Source organism: Sabethes cyaneus, chromosome 1 (assembly GCF_943734655.1).
Source record: "Sabethes cyaneus chromosome 1, idSabCyanKW18_F2, whole genome shotgun sequence".
Lineage (NCBI taxonomy): Eukaryota > Metazoa > Arthropoda > Insecta > Diptera > Culicidae > Sabethes > Sabethes cyaneus.
In genome coordinates this window covers 31804108-31821954 of record NC_071353.1, presented here as the reverse complement: position 1 = coordinate 31821954, position 17847 = coordinate 31804108, and the positions used below count along the sequence as shown (strand labels likewise).

Below are 17847 nucleotides of genomic sequence, written 5' to 3'. Positions count from 1 at the left end.
TCCAGCGCCCAGTTTCGTTCGCAAAAAAGTGTTGGGAGTTTAGAGTGCCGCACTACTACTACTACTGATTAATCGTACATTTCGACTGTCAGTGGTTGTTTTATCGCCATAAGCTGTTTGTATTCTTTTTTGAACCGAGACAATCTTTACTCATGAAATGTTATCAGGTGGTTCTGTTTTAAGGGACTGAGTGGGGGAAATGTGTACAGTGTAAATTCCATTGATCTACAAGCATTTTATCAAATGAATCTAAGTCACCGTTTCACCTGGGTCGCATTTTGTTCAAGTTTGGTACTTAATACGTACCGTCAGTGCCTTATGCGCCTGTAGGTATTAAATAGATGCCACAGTGGTGCTCAATCTCTTATCCAGCAACATCTATCCCTACATCCTCGTGGAGTTCGGGTAGCCAACCCCGCTGCAAACCAAGGTCGTATGCTGATGCTGACAAGACCAGGGCTTGAAAAGGGATCGCAAGTTGAATGTGACTGCCGTGAATGCGAACTTTCCGCATTCAAACTCCGCTTTTTGAACGATCATTTGACTGTTTTTCTTATCCAGTCAATATGCCGCTTGCGCTGCTGCCGTCTTACAATTCATGCGGCATCTCAGCAAAAGCAAACAGTCAATCTCCCGTTTTGCTTTGCGCTTTGAGAATATAAACTGCAAACTGACTGGAAGCATACGGTGACGTATTTTTTCGTTTCTCTTTTTGTCTCCAAATCGGCTGCTCACAGTAATAGTTTGTCACCCGGACGTCGGTCCGACGCAAGCAAAATATTCGTTTGTATTGGACGGAATCCGACCGACTTCTTCCATGCACATGTAGTGGTTGTTTTTTTGTAGTATTGAATCATACGATTGTGCGGTTGCTTTTCGTTAGCGTGGTGATTGCCAGTCATTTGACTGTTTTGCAGTCATTCGCTGCTCCAAACGGTAAAGGCAACTTGATCGAAACGAAAATGTCAAAAAGCATTAGAACGCATTCATACTGTTGCGTGCATTCGGCGTTTGACTGAGCAAACTGCCAGTTGTGTTATGCATAGCGTTCGTATTCCACCTCTAAACGGACGGTGTGAACTTGAATGCGCGTTGGTGTGACTGCGGTAGAAAAAAAGGATCGATCGAAGCCCTGGACAAGACAGAAGGCACTCATGCCATGAGCTTGGCTTCTTGTTGGCACGAAGGATAGGCTGCTAGCCTAGATAGTCAGATCTCATGTCAGGGACGGCTCTCGAAGACGTTTACAATATCGTTATCTCCTCCTCGTGAGCATCGGCACTCCATGTTAGGAGCGGCTCACGACAGTGTCTGTCCCGGAGCGGGCGCCTGCATTATGGAACGTCGGTCGGTTCATCTCGGTAGCATGGCCTTAGTAAGGCAACCCACTTAAACCAAACCATTACGAGCTGTATTTAAGAAAATACAACCCGAAACATTCGAAATGGAATGGAAGCTTGGTATTTGGAATTAGGTGCTACTCCAGCAGCTAGAATCGAAAGTTCGGTATAGCAGCACTGTAGTAGATCTGTAACAAAGGCGAGAAAGCGCGCGTGTGACCCGTAGTGGTATGGCCCAATTTTGCCAGCGCGTTAGAGCCTTCAACGGGCATATTGGGCAGAATGCAGGTTCGCGTAATTGACTTGGAGGTCATCAACGAGAGGATGGATCTGCTAAGGATAAAATGCCGATTCTTCAATTACAACATTGTCAACGTGCATTGCTCGCACGAAGATAGACTCTATGGAGCGAAAGAAACATTCTACGCATGGCTGGAGACCCCTTACGACAGTTACTCGCCCGAACACGGCACATCAAGATCGTCATCGGGGATAAGAAGGCACAGGTTGATAGGGAAGTGATGCATAGGCCGGTGGTACCGACAAGAACCATGACGGCCAGGCCGTGGTGCATCATCTTCGCAGCTTGCCGAAGCCTGGGGGCTTCAAAACTTCAAAGAAATTCACAAGACTTCTTTAAGATAACCTGACTAACGTACAATCAACCAAATCTACTACGCTTTCATCGTTGGTCGGTTTTCTCGAACACTACCAAACTACGCACCGCACCTATGGAGTACGGATATTGTCTTGGATCACTAACCAGTAACAACTACTGACGGTATACCATGTACGACAAAGCCGTTCTTCTCGGCTAAGCATTCGGCAATTGGAAAACCGGTAATCTATTGAGGACGGATGCTACAGGATACACTCTGCCGTGTGAGAGGACATTGTCATCAGGGAGAGAATTTGGCCAAGTACCGACAAGCGCGGAGCTTTCTTGAGGAGGGAAAAGCACCGAAAACGATCGTAAAGAATAGGGAAAAAACTATTCCAGGCTAATGTCACGCATAAGTTCTTTAATCAGATGAAGCAGGAAGAACGGAAACTAACCTAGGAAGATCCACGAATGACAGTAGCGCCCCAGTTCGCGATATCGAGGAGATGTGGCAAGAAATTGGATAGCTGCTGATTAATAGGCCCACTGGAAAGGATCGATTCCCGACAGAACTCTACCAACATGGCAAAAAACACTAGTAATGGCACCTCACTAGATAATTCCTAAGATTTAAAACAAGGAGAAATTACCGGAGGAGTGGACGGAAAGAGTGGTTTGTCCCATCTACAAAAAGGGTGATTTACAATTAGCACGACATTAATCACACTGATCAATGCCACCTATAAGGCGCTCTTCCAGATTTTGATACATCGTCTATACTTTAGTTCAAATGAATTCGCAGGATAATACCCAGTAGATTTTTCGAGGCCCATTTCAGACTCTAACAAGTCCACCAGAAATGTTGGGGCTTGGGGTACAACCTGGCCATGTATCAAATTTTCGATTTCAGGGATTTCAGGGCAGCATACGATTGAGTCGAATGCGAACAGCTATGACGGATAAGGCACGAAAATGGATTCCCAGACAAACTGAAGTGGGTGATCATAGCTAGGAGTGTTACACTACGTGCGCCTTTCGGGGGCACTCTCGAGTCCCTTCGAACCGCGACTACGGTTGCGGCCAGAGGATAAATTATCCAGTGTGTTGTTTGACTTTGTCATTAGAGATGTGATTCGGCGAACGGGCATGGAAACGAAAGGCTCGATTATCAGCCAGAGTAGCCAACACCTAGATAACCTACGCTAGAGTTCGCGGACGACTTCAATATTATCACTAGAAACTTGGGAACGGAGGAAGCAATCAACGTCGGACTAAAAGTGGAGGCTAAGAGGATGTGGTGAGAATTAATGCATCGAACGCCAAATATATGAGAAACATACGTTCGAGAGAGGACAACGTTCGCCTCACGTGGACAGTGACTCTCGACACGAAAAACTCGAATTCGTTGATGAGAATGGATCCCATTGTCAACACCGAAAATACAGGGTGCGTGACGCATTTTTGCAGTAAATGACATGTTTTAGAAAATTAACGCCAGTTAGTCAAAAAAGCGAGGAATGTTTTGTGGATTATTTTCTTTTCTAACATATGGGAATTGTAAATTATTTCAATCAAAAAAATCGCCTTCCTTCAATGACTGTTGATAGACGCTTCCGGAAACTGCCGCACGCACGTTTTATCGTGTTTCGATCCATAGATGTCATCACCTCGATAATCTTAGCTTTAAGCGACCTAAGCGTGCTGTGAGGCGTCCTATTGTTATCCCGCTCGACGACGCCCCACACAAAATAATCCAAATGTATTAATGTCGGGACTGCTAGGGGGTCAAATTTCCTTTTTCCGAAAACTCCGGAACATTTTCAGCAAGCCATTTTTGTGTTATGTTGCCATTACGACGGCCAGCAGCAACCTCCTTCATCCACAACCTCCGTCGGAACCTTTAGGTATACATCGTCGGCTATTACCTTTAGTCCTTGTTCAAAGAAATACGGAGGCATTACATCCCCCTCGCTCGACACTACACCTAGAACCATCACATGGGTCTGAAACTTTGTTGATATGACGATAGGACTACCTGACTACGATCTGATGCAAGTTACCTGTCATTCTTTCGACTCACCTTTTGCTCCTGATTAAAGTTTTTTCATCAGAGAAAAAGATGACAGAATCATTATGATGAGGATGCTTCAGAAATTTTTAGCTTTCTCCAATCGCCCTGATTTGGTCGCAGTATTCATAAATTGATCTCTGCGTATCGCATACGACTTATAACCAAGGTTTTTGGCCATTACTCGCCGGATTGAGAAGTCCGTACAGCCGGTTTCCCGAGCCATAGAGCTCATTGACCTCACTGGATTTTTTTAATGATTCTACTTTTTCGGCCTTGTTCCGTTCAGCGGCAATGGACCGGCACTTGCATGTGTTCCGAGTAGAAGTGTAGGATATAGCTTATCACTTTCCCAAGCCTTCTTTATATCCCGAGCAGGAGCGAAGAGCAAATTTAATTTTAAAATGTGTTATGGAAATCGAAAAACTCATATCAAAATTTGATCTTGTCTTGGCTGACATAGTTGGTAAAATAACAAAAAATAATACCAACATTTTGGTCCTTTAAGGCCAAAAGAATAACTACTTGTATTATTTGAATAACAAAGCAATAACATAACTGTATTCAGAGTTTCGAATAACATATTTTAGTATTATTAAGGTATTGAATAACAAATGTAGTAGCATATGAAATATTAAAAAATTGTTTTATAAAATATTTATAATTTAAAATCCCTTTAATCATTAAAATTTTTTTTATGAAATATATCGAATGTCATTTTAAGATCACAATAGGATATGATAACAAAATCAGTTATTAAACTCATCTAACAAACAAAGTTTTAAATATCTAGTCAACTATCTATCTATCTACTATCTATCTACTATGTATCTCTATATCTATTCAATAACAAAATATAGTATTATACCTTAGTTTGATATAGTTTTGATATTATTTTGCTCTTCGCTCCTGCTCGGGATAGTACACTGTTCTTTGCGACACTTTTACCGACCGAGCTATCTCATTTACGCTTGCTCCGGTGCGCAATAAAACGACGACGGCAGATTTTCTTGTTTTGACATCTTTCAGTTTACTCAACATTGTTTGTTTACATCTGACAACCAACAGTATAAGCTATTCAGTGCTGCCAGAGATATCTGAATATTGTTTCGCAAGTATGAGAAATTATTATTTGAAATTTGCTGCAAAAATTTGTCATGCAACCTGTAACACAAATAACGACGCATTCAAGCTGGAAATCGAACGAATTTTGACGAATTTTTAAGGGTTCTGGCTTCTGGATGACAATTCAGTGAAGTCTGTTTTCTTCACGGTACCCACCGTCACCTGGAATAGAGGGGCTTAACAGACTAGGCGGATCAACCAAAGGGAAGATGACCTACGGGTGGCGAAAACCTCGAGGAATTGGTGACTTTTTGACACTCGCACTTAATATAATATAAGCGAAGACCCCATTTATTACAAGACCTTGTCCTTTCTTATTTTTCCATATAAACGCCATGCGCCATCAGCGGCGCTTCTTTTAGCGAAGGCGGTAAATTTTGCATCAATGTTAGTAAGCTCTCCCAAATACTGCCGTGGTCGTGGTGTTAGTTTGACTATGTTGGCATGGCGATATGAATAATAGCACTCACTCCTCACACAGATGCATCCAGGGACCACCTTGGCCGGCAGAGCGAGCTACCATCAATGTCTCCCGAATATTGGCAGAGCTGTCAGTCTTCTTGTTACGAGGTCTTCGATATAAGGTACACGGTAAAAAATCATCACGTCTAATTTAAGTGTTCTTGCACTTAATTTCGTCTGACACGCCGCACTATAAATTGAAGGGATTTCATATTGATTTTCAAGTGATTCTTAATTTGTGTCGAAAGGATCTTTCATTGAACACAATTCAATAGAAATCCCCATCGAATTATAATGCATATTAATTGAATTATCACCACTGTTTTCACACATTGAATTTGAAATAGTTTGCATTTCACAAATGTCAAAAATGTGCATGTCAACGAAAACTTTCACAAACTCGTGTAGTAGGTAGTAAAACGTTGCGTTCGAAGTGATAAAGTAATATTACCGCGTAAATTCCCTTATGATCTTGAGCGTGAGTATAAAGAAATTTTATCTGTGATCAAGATTAATAATTTAATATTTGTTTTCAGATTACGGAGCTGATTACATGGACAGGGCAGCACCAGCTAATTTGCCAAAGGCAATTCCCCCAGAGCAGTATTATTTACCATCAGGACGCAGCTTTTGCAAGGAGCGCACAACAACTAGTGCTGCTAAATATGTTTTATATTGTGCCATTTATTAAACTAAATATATATATTTTAAAAACTAAATCGTACAATTTTGGTTAATGTGGCTGACATTCTAATTTTAAAACATGGCACATAAACAAGGATGTCCTTCAAGACACTCGCAATTGAAGTGATTTTCTGTTGATTTCATCATGCTCTGTATTGATTCTTTTCAAGAGATTTGCATATCACATTGAACTGTTTGGCAAGTAGTGCGAATTCAATAGTAAATCACTTCACTCCAGCGTGATATTTTTTTACCGTGTAGATTCAAAAATTAGAAAGTATGTCGTGCATGTAATATTTTATTGACATAATCTTCAGGAATGGATTGATAAGAAATAACTGTTCGACGTGATCAAGAGCATGATGCCTGCAAAACAGACTTTCTAAAAATGCCCAACAAGAGTGATCAACGAAAATTTGTACATTCATTTAATGATAAGCATCGGTCACAGAAAGTCGCGACTCGTGAATTGCTACACTAGTATTAAGTTTGGACGGAATATTCGCACTTCATGCCCATCGTAAACATCGACGCAGCGAAGCGGAGATTCTGAACAAAAAATAAAAATGAATTTCAAACAAACTGCGCTGACGATGGCGTCTCGCAGGCGGCCACATGACCGCGCAGATAGAAGAACAGAAGCAACGACGCAAAGAAGCATTTATTTTTCTCAGCACTTTTATTCACTCTAATAGAAGCATGATTTAATTTACCGCACGTGTCTGCTGGCTGAACAGAGCTGACAGAGCGAAACCGCCGGGACACGGAAGGGACAGACAGGCGAGATTGCAAACGGTTCGAGTTTGGTGCCCTGAGTCACGAAAGAAGGTCACGTATCACGTGATTTCGTGTAGGTTTTCTCTACTGGCAACGGCCGTTACTGCGTTAGTGAGAAAAGAACGAAACGGAACTATAGTTGTTTGTTGTGTTGAATCAATCAGAAGTTCCGTTCAGTGGCAGAATGAAATAATTTCACTTGTGCGTTTGTCATCTGCAATATTTCCCTCGACCGGCAATATTTCCTTATCAATTTTAAATTATTCTCATAATATAATGATCAATCATATTTAACACGTGCCTGTTTCGATGTTAGAATAGCGTACCCCTTCGTTTGGTTGAACTGCGAATCTCGCAACCAACAGAGTAAGACGTCAATAGAACCACTTTTAAGCTGCCGAGGGTGTCGTCACCGTCACCGACAACTAGTCCCACCACTACCACCATCAACTTTGGGTGAACCACGAGACCGAAGACGGTACGCGGTAACGCGGAAATCGCAATCTCTTGTGCCACGTTCTTTGTTTGGTTCGCTTTGATTTATTGATCCGCTTGGATCGTGATCGCGGCTTGCTTGCGCCACCACACATTTCTTGTTCGCGATGGTTTGAAAAAAACCGCTGATCGAGTCGATCGATTCACGCGAGATTCTGTGGCTAGGAGAAGCTAGGGGCTGCCCTCTTCTGGCGCTCCATCTATGGGTAGCAGCCAGTTTATTTATCGCTCGTCAAACCGGTGCTGCTGGTCGTGGGCTTGTTCGCAACGTTGAATCCTAAGTGCGAACGAACGCAGTTTGTCTATGGTTCCGTAGAAAATATAGCCGCATGCGCGGCTAAGTCAAGGTAACCAAACAAAAAGTGCGTGACATTAGTCCGTAGTGAATTAACGGGTGAATTCCGTTATAATTGCACCCATATCGGTGAATGGCATTGCGTTCCAGCGTGGACAGTGGGGACGAATGACTGGAGATGAAAAACGGAACTTTTTTCTATGCTAACTGTATAAATTAAACCAATACTAATCTTGCGTCTTTATAATCTCATTTATAAATGTCATGCAAATTGAATTATATAATTACTAGCTGTAACCCGCGTGTGTCGCTTCGCGTCTAATTAAGGGCGATTCGGAGGTACGCTGTGTAACTCAATGAGATGCAACTACATTACTTTTTCTCGTCTTAAATGTAATTTGGTATAATTGGTTTGAGTCTTTGCCTAATGTGGGCGATTCTTACCAGGAAAATATGGCGCCCTATCAGGAGCTTGGTTTTGGTTACAGACAAGGCTCTTACATATATAGATAAGACAGATAGATTATTAGATGTTAAACTATGTACATGATATAAATTAAATGTGAAATTTTCACATAACCAATACCCTACTACATACTACCGTTTCTGGGAACGGTCAAATAATTTTGGTTGATATCGGTGTAGGCAATGTTTCACGTATGACTTATAAACTATTGTTTGCAATTAAATGATGGTCAAATGAAAATATTTTCCTGATAAAACAAACAAACGAAACAAAATCTGAAGCAAAAAGCAGGAATTAATGCTGCGCTTCGCTAATTTTTTGCATCATGATACATTGTTTAACACCTTCGCACGTTCGGTTGGACGAATGGAAGATTTTCAAATTCAATTTTAGCAAATTAGCACAAATGTTTGCTAGTAAGCTAAAGTTAAATTATCCTGTAACTTTGTTTTTTTTAATACATTGTGAAAAGCAAGTTTTAGTCTACAATAAGTTTTCGGAAGAAATCTTAAGTTTTCCGGTGTGCAGTAATCAGTGGCAGTCATCTGGATGATCTAAAGCAAATCTCTTTTTTGTCATCTCAATTATCTTCATACTTTTGTTTTGGAAGAACTAATTTTATTTTAAAATCCATAGAACAGGCAGACCATAGTTTTTTTTGACTTTCCTTTTGAGTTTTCCTCCACTGTGAAAAAATTTGTGAAACAACTTTTTACAAATGTATTACAGCAAACCTTTTTTTTTGTTTTGCTGGTAGAAGTTTAGAACAGACTTTTATAACTTTTAAGATTTGTAAACGAACCTCTGCTTGAGAAAAAAAGTTGACAGAAAAATAGAGTTTTTTCTCTTTGTTTTTCTCTGAGTGTGCAGTTTGTGTACAAAGGTTAAAAGTTATAAAGTGTTTTACAAACCAAACCAAACAAAAGTTTGATCTGATCCGTTGATTAAGTTTCGAAAGAAAGGCGCATAAAGGTTGAAAATTGTGTTTTTACCGGAACAGCGTTTTATTCCGTCGAAGTTGTTCCATGTCGCGATTTTCATCCCGCGGTCGGATCAATACAAAATTAGTATCAAAAAGCAGAAAAAGCTGTAGAATCAAAATCTGAAATAAAGACAGTATTTTTTACGAAGGTAAATGTGCAGATGTAAAGTGCTATTCAATTTCAATTTAGTAGAAATTGAGAAATCAAAAATTCCCACATGTTTTCGATTATTTGAACAGAAAAAAACATATTGGTTCACCTGACCAGTGAATCAACATAAATTCACACATTATTATCAGCACATCGCGACCGAACTAGTAGCTTCGTTTGCAAAGCTTGGTATCTATCCGATGTGTAAAATATTTTTAAACGATAATCGCAATCTTTATAGGTAAATAAAACGATGAGTAATCGTGGTAAAAACGGAAGCTCGTAAATAGCGCAGAATATAATTTTAGAGAATTCTTCCGCAATAAAAATGTAAATTAGCAAGTCATAAGCTACGCCACAGGGAATCAGCTTTTTTTCTTTTTTCACAGAATAGTACAAACATGAAAACCAACACATAAAAGTGGGAGAGATAAACAAATTAGTTTATGGACATTTTTAAATCTTTGTCTTCTCCCAAATATTTCCTAAATAGTTTACCACATACTATTATAGACTGCTCGTGGGAATGAACGTCATACGAAAAAGTGCACTAAAAAATAATCATAAATCGAGTTTCATATACAGCAATACCTGTTGGTAAAATCTTTGTAGGTTCCACGTTCCAGTTCCACGTTGTCGGTCTCCGTTAACATGTAAACACCTGTAAGCAAAGCTTGCTGTGCTTGCTGTAGAAGATAAACGATCACGTGAACGTACACTTATCGCACGCAAACCACCCAGCCCACTCTGGGATCCACCTCGACAGGTTAAACAAGGAAGCGGAAACTCGCCTGCTTTTACTGCGTGTCCACTTGACAACGATGATGTGCCCCTAACGACAACTAGAAAATAATACTAAAACACCGCAGGCAAGACAAAGGCGACAACCGACCGCGCATCGTAATCGAGAAGGTACCTTCCTACCAACCTACCTACCTACCTACGGACAGACAGCGACAGGATTGTGCAAAAATAACCGACAAAACACCGGCTCGTATTCTCTCGTTATCTTACACACCTCTGGCCGTCGCGTCGTGCTGTTCCCCAACCCAGGACGTCTCCCGCGAAGCGAACACGCGAATCGGCCATGGTCACGTAGGCAAATTTTCTTTCGAACTGAATCACAACTGCCGGCTATGGTGCTTGCTGGTGACGATGTGGAATCAGACGCGTGCGGGGGTGGTCCTTATCAGCAAAACTTGCACCGATTGTTGGCATAAATAGCTAAGCACTGCACGGGAAAGTGTGAGTGAGCGTGACTTGTTTGCGCGACTCAGCAGAATCGGACATTGAACTGGACGGGTTCGGATTGCGGCGGTTGGATTGGATCGTTGTCGTCGTCGTCGTCGACTGTTTTGATGAAATACAACAAAAAAAAAAGAACTGCACCGTCCTTGTTTTACTGTTCAGCGAAGGATAGGATGGTTTACCATGGTGAACAGAGGCTGATGGTCGAGTCTGAGAAGGTTAAGAGGACTATAAGGTGGTTCGATGAGATAAAACTTTAACTTTCGATTTTCAAAGCAAGAATATTCGACATCGCGGAGAAGTACACTGTTTAGTTTAGATTTATCGGTTATTTTAATATCGACATCACATCTAACAAACCAGCTGTCGCAGATTCGAATCTTAGCTGGGAGAAACTGCTCGAGTCAATATAATCAGATAATCAACTAGCCCATTGTTCTATCCTTTACGTAATTATCCAGTACACTATCAGCTAGTTGTGAAGTTTGTCGAACGAAAGCTGAAAGTCACATTTCGGTAATGAAATGTAACATGTAGGCTTTGATGTAGATTTGTTGTCCTAAGATTTGTTTGACACAATTATACGCTATATTTATCCTTTCTACTTTATGCTTTAAACTTTTAGTTATTAACTTTTATTTTTTACTTTTTACTTTGTACTTTCTACTTTTTACTCTTTTTTTAGCTTTTTGACTTTTACTTTTTACTGCTTGCTTTTTATTTTATATTCTTCACCCTTTACATACTCTCTAAATTTTGCTATTAGCCTTTTGTTTTTAACTTTTTGCTTCATATTTTTTACTTTTCACTTCTTATTTTTTTATTTTTACTTTTTGTGCTCGAAAAAATTGACAGACCTGCGAATATGAAGGCGAATATAAAACGCATTCAGCGCATACAGTTTTACCGCTGGTAGTATTCTGTTTTCTGTCAGTCCCATGGACCTGACTACTGAACTGCTGACAGTGTTTATCTCTCTCAGTTTTCTACCCTTCAAAACAATTTATCATGGATTGCAGCGCTGAATGATTCCTTGACTAACCTGTCAGTCAATTTTTTGGTCTTGAGTAATATATTTTTTGAAACGATGGTTTTACAATTGATGAAGGGACGGTAAGGGAAAGTAATGAAGAAGGATTTTTTTAGGAATGGAGGGGAATGAGTGGAAAGGAAGGGGGGAATAGGTAGCTACGCTTAACAAGTTGTTGTTGTAACTCCTACCTTTTGTCCAATGCTGGAAGGTGCATGGGTCGAACCAAACTCTAATCTGAGATTATAACCGGATTCGAACCCACAACACCCGTCAGGGCATGTGGCTCGCTGGTACCCGTGTACCTATGAACCACAGAGGCGCTGGACAAAAGGAGACTACACATCCCATCTTATTAATGTAGCGACATGGGTTGGGCTATTTTTAGACATAAATTGTACCTCTTCCTCCACCTACTGTAGAAACCACCAACCGAGAAGTTTAATCTAACATTGTGTTTACTAGCGGGACGACTACACTATGCAGGCCCCTGCGACTTGCGACAAGGTACTGCGTGTGAACGCTGTTCGTCTGTCAGCGTGTTAGCCGCGATTCTCAGCGCGGGGTTTCGGGGGAAGGCCCCGTTCCTGTGAAAATAGACCAAACCTCGAGATTTTAGCCATGAAAGTTATATATGATACACAACTTTGTCATATTTGGATCCGCTGAGACGGTACTGTTAAATGAATCAAAATTGAGTCAAAGTGGTTGAACCATCCCTGCTTGATTCTATTATAATTCGAACCCACGACCATTTGCTTATCAAAGCAGACTCTGTACCCTTGTGGCTACCGAGCCCCCCAGTGCCAGTGAGTGACTGAGATAAGTGAATGAGTTACTGAAATGAATGTTTAAGACAAGTAAGGGAGTGAAATAGATAAGTGAGTGAGATAAGCATGTCAGTGAGTGATTGAAATAAGAAAGTATGTGAGATAAGTAAGTTATTGATGGGATTAGTAAGTGACCCAAGTAAGTTTTTACGGAGATTGTATTACTGCTTACTTCGAAATCACATATGGAGTGCCGCAGGGCAGCCACCTTGGGCTGTCGATAACTTTGACTCAATTTTGATGCATTTGACAGTAGTTAAGCAGTTAAGCAAAATTCGAAAAAGTTATATATGAGACATTTGTAGAACTTTACTTAACTTATATTAGCTGGAGAGTTAATGTTCGCTTAACTTTTCCGAACAATTAACTTTTGTGTGAATCCACTGTATTAAGTTTTGCTGATTAGCCGTTAGTCTTAGTTTTATATATGTATCATTTGGATTTCTGTAATTTGTTGATACAAAAGGTGAGGTGGTTTTATGCCTGTATGAGAAAGACGTAAGGCAAATAATGAATAATCCACTCAAAAGGGCTTTTCCCTGCTCCAAATAAACGAAGAAACGAATACTACCAATATTGGTCCAATACTGAGGGATATGTTTTGATACAGAAATATGTTAGACTCGCATGCCTTAGTATACAAAATAGAAGTTGTCCCTCAACCGGTGACGATAATAATAGTCAACTGGTTTGAAAAAATCCGCACACCTGCTAACCGGTGCTATGTAAAGCCGATAGGGAGAGCAAGGGACACAAGTAAGGCAATCTACCCCTGGATCCCAACGTTCGAAATGATTCCGCATAGGCTGTCTCTGTTGCGATTGCAACAACAACAAAAAATACTCCGAACCCCAAAATGTCTCTCTGCACCCCTGCCAAGTTGGCATCTTCCTGCGCATTATTCATCCGAGCTTCAACGGCAAAAACGACCGGCAGCTCAACGTACGACGGAAAGATGTTGGGGATAAACCCCGTTTTGCGAGCACTTATAATTGTATCATTGAACTCACACTCGCACCAGTGGAAGGCAGGTCCATTGGCACCAAGCTCGGCAACTGTAAACTGTTTTTATTTGCCTCAATGAAATGCTACTGGTTGGAACAATCTGTACATATACGATAGGGTGAGTCAGGTTTACTATTTCCTTTCAACACACGGATTCTAATGATAGTTGCGACGAGTGATTGTTTACCGGGCAAAATCTGTAACCGCTTGAGAGAACCTGATTGTTGTGCTTATTCGATTGAAAATTACGTCGAGGAAGTCATGAATAACAGTGCAGCTCTATCTAAACGAGAATGGAATAAATATAGAGATACCAATTAGTATCCAGATTGAAGGAGTAAAGTCAGGACACGAGCGACAAGTTGTTTTCGCAGTGATTGTAGCTCTGGTTGAACTCGATTGTCCGGTTACTGGTCAACAATATTGTACTGTTATCAGCCCAGACTGTCTGACACAAGCGAGTGTCATTCAATGTATGCCTATAGATGTTTCTAGTTTGAAATATTTCCCTTTCTGGAATCAATAAATTGAAATCGCTCTTAAAATTGATTCGCCAGAAAGTAAAAAGTTTCTTTTCTGCAGCCATTCAATTACGGTAAAAATAATATTGGTTTTTTTTTGAAAACTCAGGAAAATTTACATGATCTTACGTGTTATGTTGTTTACCTTGAAAACATTCTCACAATTTTGCAACGTTCTTTCTACAGTACAACTTCCGAATGTCAGCTTGATTTACTTGATTTCATCGAAACTTATGTTTTATTCTAAAAGTAACATACCAAACGGGTTTGCTTCATAGTTTTTATGGCTTTTAGAGCTTGTGTAGTTTCCCTCTCATGTAGAGGATAAAACTCGAAACACCCTAAGCTTGTACAGATTTCCTGCATTATTTCCATTCTCACTTATCCGACCACCATTCTGTAAATGCCAACCAATTGAATTCCGCATGTCAATTCCGTAATAATAATTCCACCCAGAACAATTTAATGCCCGTGTCCATCCATCCACTCCTGTAAATGACATCGAGCTTTGGCTGACAGAGTGACTGTAGCAACTAGCAAGTAAACGTGATGCATTGTTTTTGGCTTGGTGTGGTAGTCCGGAGACCCCACAATCAACAGCAGGGGAGACGATTGACTGTATATACTAAAAGCGCAGGGTTCGTACTTCGCAGTTCAGCGCGACAAAACCTATCACGTTTCTACGCGGTAAACACGTTTTATTCGTGCTTCATTCTCGGAATGTGAAGTGGCAAACTTGCCAAACAGGTAGGTGTGTATTGAAGTGCTTGCCAGCAGTACAGGTACAGCGATGCCGGTAGCGATCTTATTCACCTATTTTCCGGTTTTAACTAAAGTATCCAGATCCCGATAGACGGCAAAAAAGCACGAATTCGATTGAGTCAAGCAGCGTAATGTGTTCAACGTAAATTAGTTTCGTCTCTCTTTAGCAGAATCACAAACAAAAAATAATTTTATGTTTGACTGATAATAACACTAACATAAGTTCTCCAATTAAAATGCTCTTTGATGAGTTGGTACTCTTGGAAGTTTATTGAATGAATTTGAGCTTTTAACACTTAAACGTGACAAGGCACTAGAGATCAGAATTAACGAACCTTAGGACTGATTTGGTAATCAATTTTTATTTTTATTCTGTGCCACGGAAAAGAAATGTTTCACCAAACTAGGGGTGTTACATCATCTCCCGTTGTCCTTTCACCACAATATGTATCATCGTTAGCAGAATGTTAATATTGACTCAAATCTAACCGGCACTTTCTCGAAACGCTGCACCAGACACACCAAAGTTCGGATCTGCCCATGCGTGCAGACCGGCAGAGCTAAGAAAGATTAGCGAAACGCAGTTAATTAAAATGTTGTTTGTAATCATGTCTGCTTGCAAAAAAAATGTGATCGGCGGGAGTAAAATAGAATAGCCGCCGTGAGGAATTTTTAATTTTATCCGATTTGAACGACCAAAAATACAGATACCAACCAACTAGAAGTAAACAATATTACGCGATGTCGCCGAGCAGCACTTCGAGATGTATCGAGACGCGACCTTGCTAGAGGTCGAGATTGGCCAATGATCGAAACCTTTGCTTCTAAGGTTGAATTATTCTTTTAGAAAAGATTTTAAATGAATCGAAAATTACCCCAAAACACTCTTTTCTCTCATCAAAAGCGAACTATTAACGGAATTTAGTGAACACACGATCGCTTACCTTTCATATTTGACGGGATGCGCTACGTGACCGTTGGGTGTTTCCCAATAGCCTTCCATAATGGTTGAGTTTTCTGTGGTCCAATCCGTTGGTAAACTTCCGGGTTGAAGAAAGCTGCCCTCGCTTGTCTCAGATTACCTGCTTAATGACCGTAACGCTCAGCAGACTGTTGTTTGACTACTATACTGCTGACACCTAGCTAGGCCTTTCTGTTTACAGTTCCAGACGATTGACTGGCAGGATAGCTAAGAATGTAACCGAGATGGGCACATATACTGCCGCGGAGACTTGTGTTTCTAGAAGCTCACTCACTCTCCAGCGGTGAACAGTTATCCACTGTGTCGATTTTCCTCCCTGTCAGCACTTTACTTTTTCTATTCCCGCTATTTCAGACAACACTGAAGCACATTGCCGCACATGTGATTCAACACTCAGGTGGTCGGTAGCACTAGCACTTTCAAGCTGAAGCCGGCTTTTGCGCCCCAAAGTTACACTCGCGATACCTCCGCGCGATATCTGCTGCAACCGGAACGCGCTGCTGTCCGATCGTGGATTATATAAAGATTCGCAATCAGACGGACAAATACGCTTCCACAGGTAACCGGTTGGCCTGCCAGTTTACGGCTTGCAATAAGTCTGGCTTGACGTTGGAGTTCAGGAAGTTTGCACTATCGAACAGAGAGTATATGGAATGGGACCGACTAGACTGTGCGAGCTTTCAAATTCTTCCAGTTAATGTTGGACGTTTGCTTGAAGTGATCGATTCAATACTCAGTTGATCCGTGCCCGTCTATCTGCGCCGTTGGCCGTTTCCTCCTCCGCTGCTACCGCTGCCGACTGTATGATATACCAAACCGAACAGTAGTGTGTGTATTTTGGCTTCCGGAAGAAAAGTCTCACGCGTTTCTTGTTGTCAAGAAGGATCGAATTTTTCTTGCCTGCTAATTTACACATGTAATTAACTGTTTTGTAAAATCCGAGCAAAAAAATGGTTTCGGTTTTCAGAGCACTGTTCCGTACTTTTTTCAGTTTATTCGTTGATGCGTTGTTCTTCACAGTTCAACCGACAAACACCAGACTTGCAGAATGTGGTTTATTTTATTATATATTTTACGTTCGAGTTTACAAAGAATTTATACATATGGAAGTGGAAGGCCGCGAGGCAAAACACTTTTTCCAGGCGAAAAATCTGCCCAACTTACTATGACTCACACGGCACACCTGTCACACGTGAAGTGCACACTTTTCAATTTTCTAGCCGGCTTTCTAGCAGCTACGGAACCCAATTATTTGTGTCGGGAAAATGTCGTATCGATTTCTTCTCAGACAGCACACTGACGGCTCTCGGTATCAACAGAAAAAAAACACTAGTTTCCTCACACCCCGAACAGCTTTTCAATTTTCCGAAAATAACTCTTCGGCTATGAGCTCACACGCTTGCTGCAAGCCTGTTTTTCGTCACACACTATCAAAAGCTTTTTCTTCTGATTTGAAACTTAATCACCCACTAGCAACTGGCGACACGGAATCGATTCCAAAAGCGAACTGGCTGACTGTTACTATGTACGAAAGCGCAAGTAACTGCTGATAGGCTAAGGTCTAACACGTTTGATTGGCTCTGACTGACTGACCGAGAGAAATTGGCTCCCGCGAGTGTCATTGCTAAAATACCATCACCAACACTGCCACATCGAGTGGTACCACACAGCGCACAACGATAGGAAACTTTGAAACGATCTCGCTTGTATAAATAACTTGTTGAGAACCGACGAGAAGAGAGTCGACTTCATATATGGAATGTAAGTATACGTGCACGAGAGGGAAAACGTGCGGCTGAACTTACTCGTTCATTGATAAGTGCATAGTATTACGGGCGACGAAGCGAACCGATGGCGTCACGTGGTGGTCTTTCATAGAATCCCACCCAACCCGACTGGAGGAGTACCCGATGGAGGAAAAGTTCAGCATTAGAATATAAAACAATGACCAGCGCGAACAATTAGGTTCGCTGTACTCGAAAAAGATTGCTTCGCGCTATACTAAACAATATACTATTTTCGC

At 41.0% G+C, this 17847-nt stretch overlaps 1 protein-coding gene across 1 annotated transcript in view; it reads right to left on the bottom strand.

Moving 5' to 3' along the window:
- LOC128734411 (transcription factor cwo) overlaps positions 1 to 17427 on the bottom strand; it is a 62542-nt gene extending 45115 nt beyond the window's left edge. Inside the window, exon 1 of the mRNA XM_053828612.1 lies at positions 15787 to 17427. Within this exon, the coding sequence (XP_053684587.1) occupies positions 15787 to 15845 (59 nt within the window). The 5' untranslated portion in view covers positions 15846 to 17427. The remainder of the gene's footprint in view (positions 1 to 15786) is intronic.
- Positions 17428 to 17847: the final 420 nt, after the last annotated feature.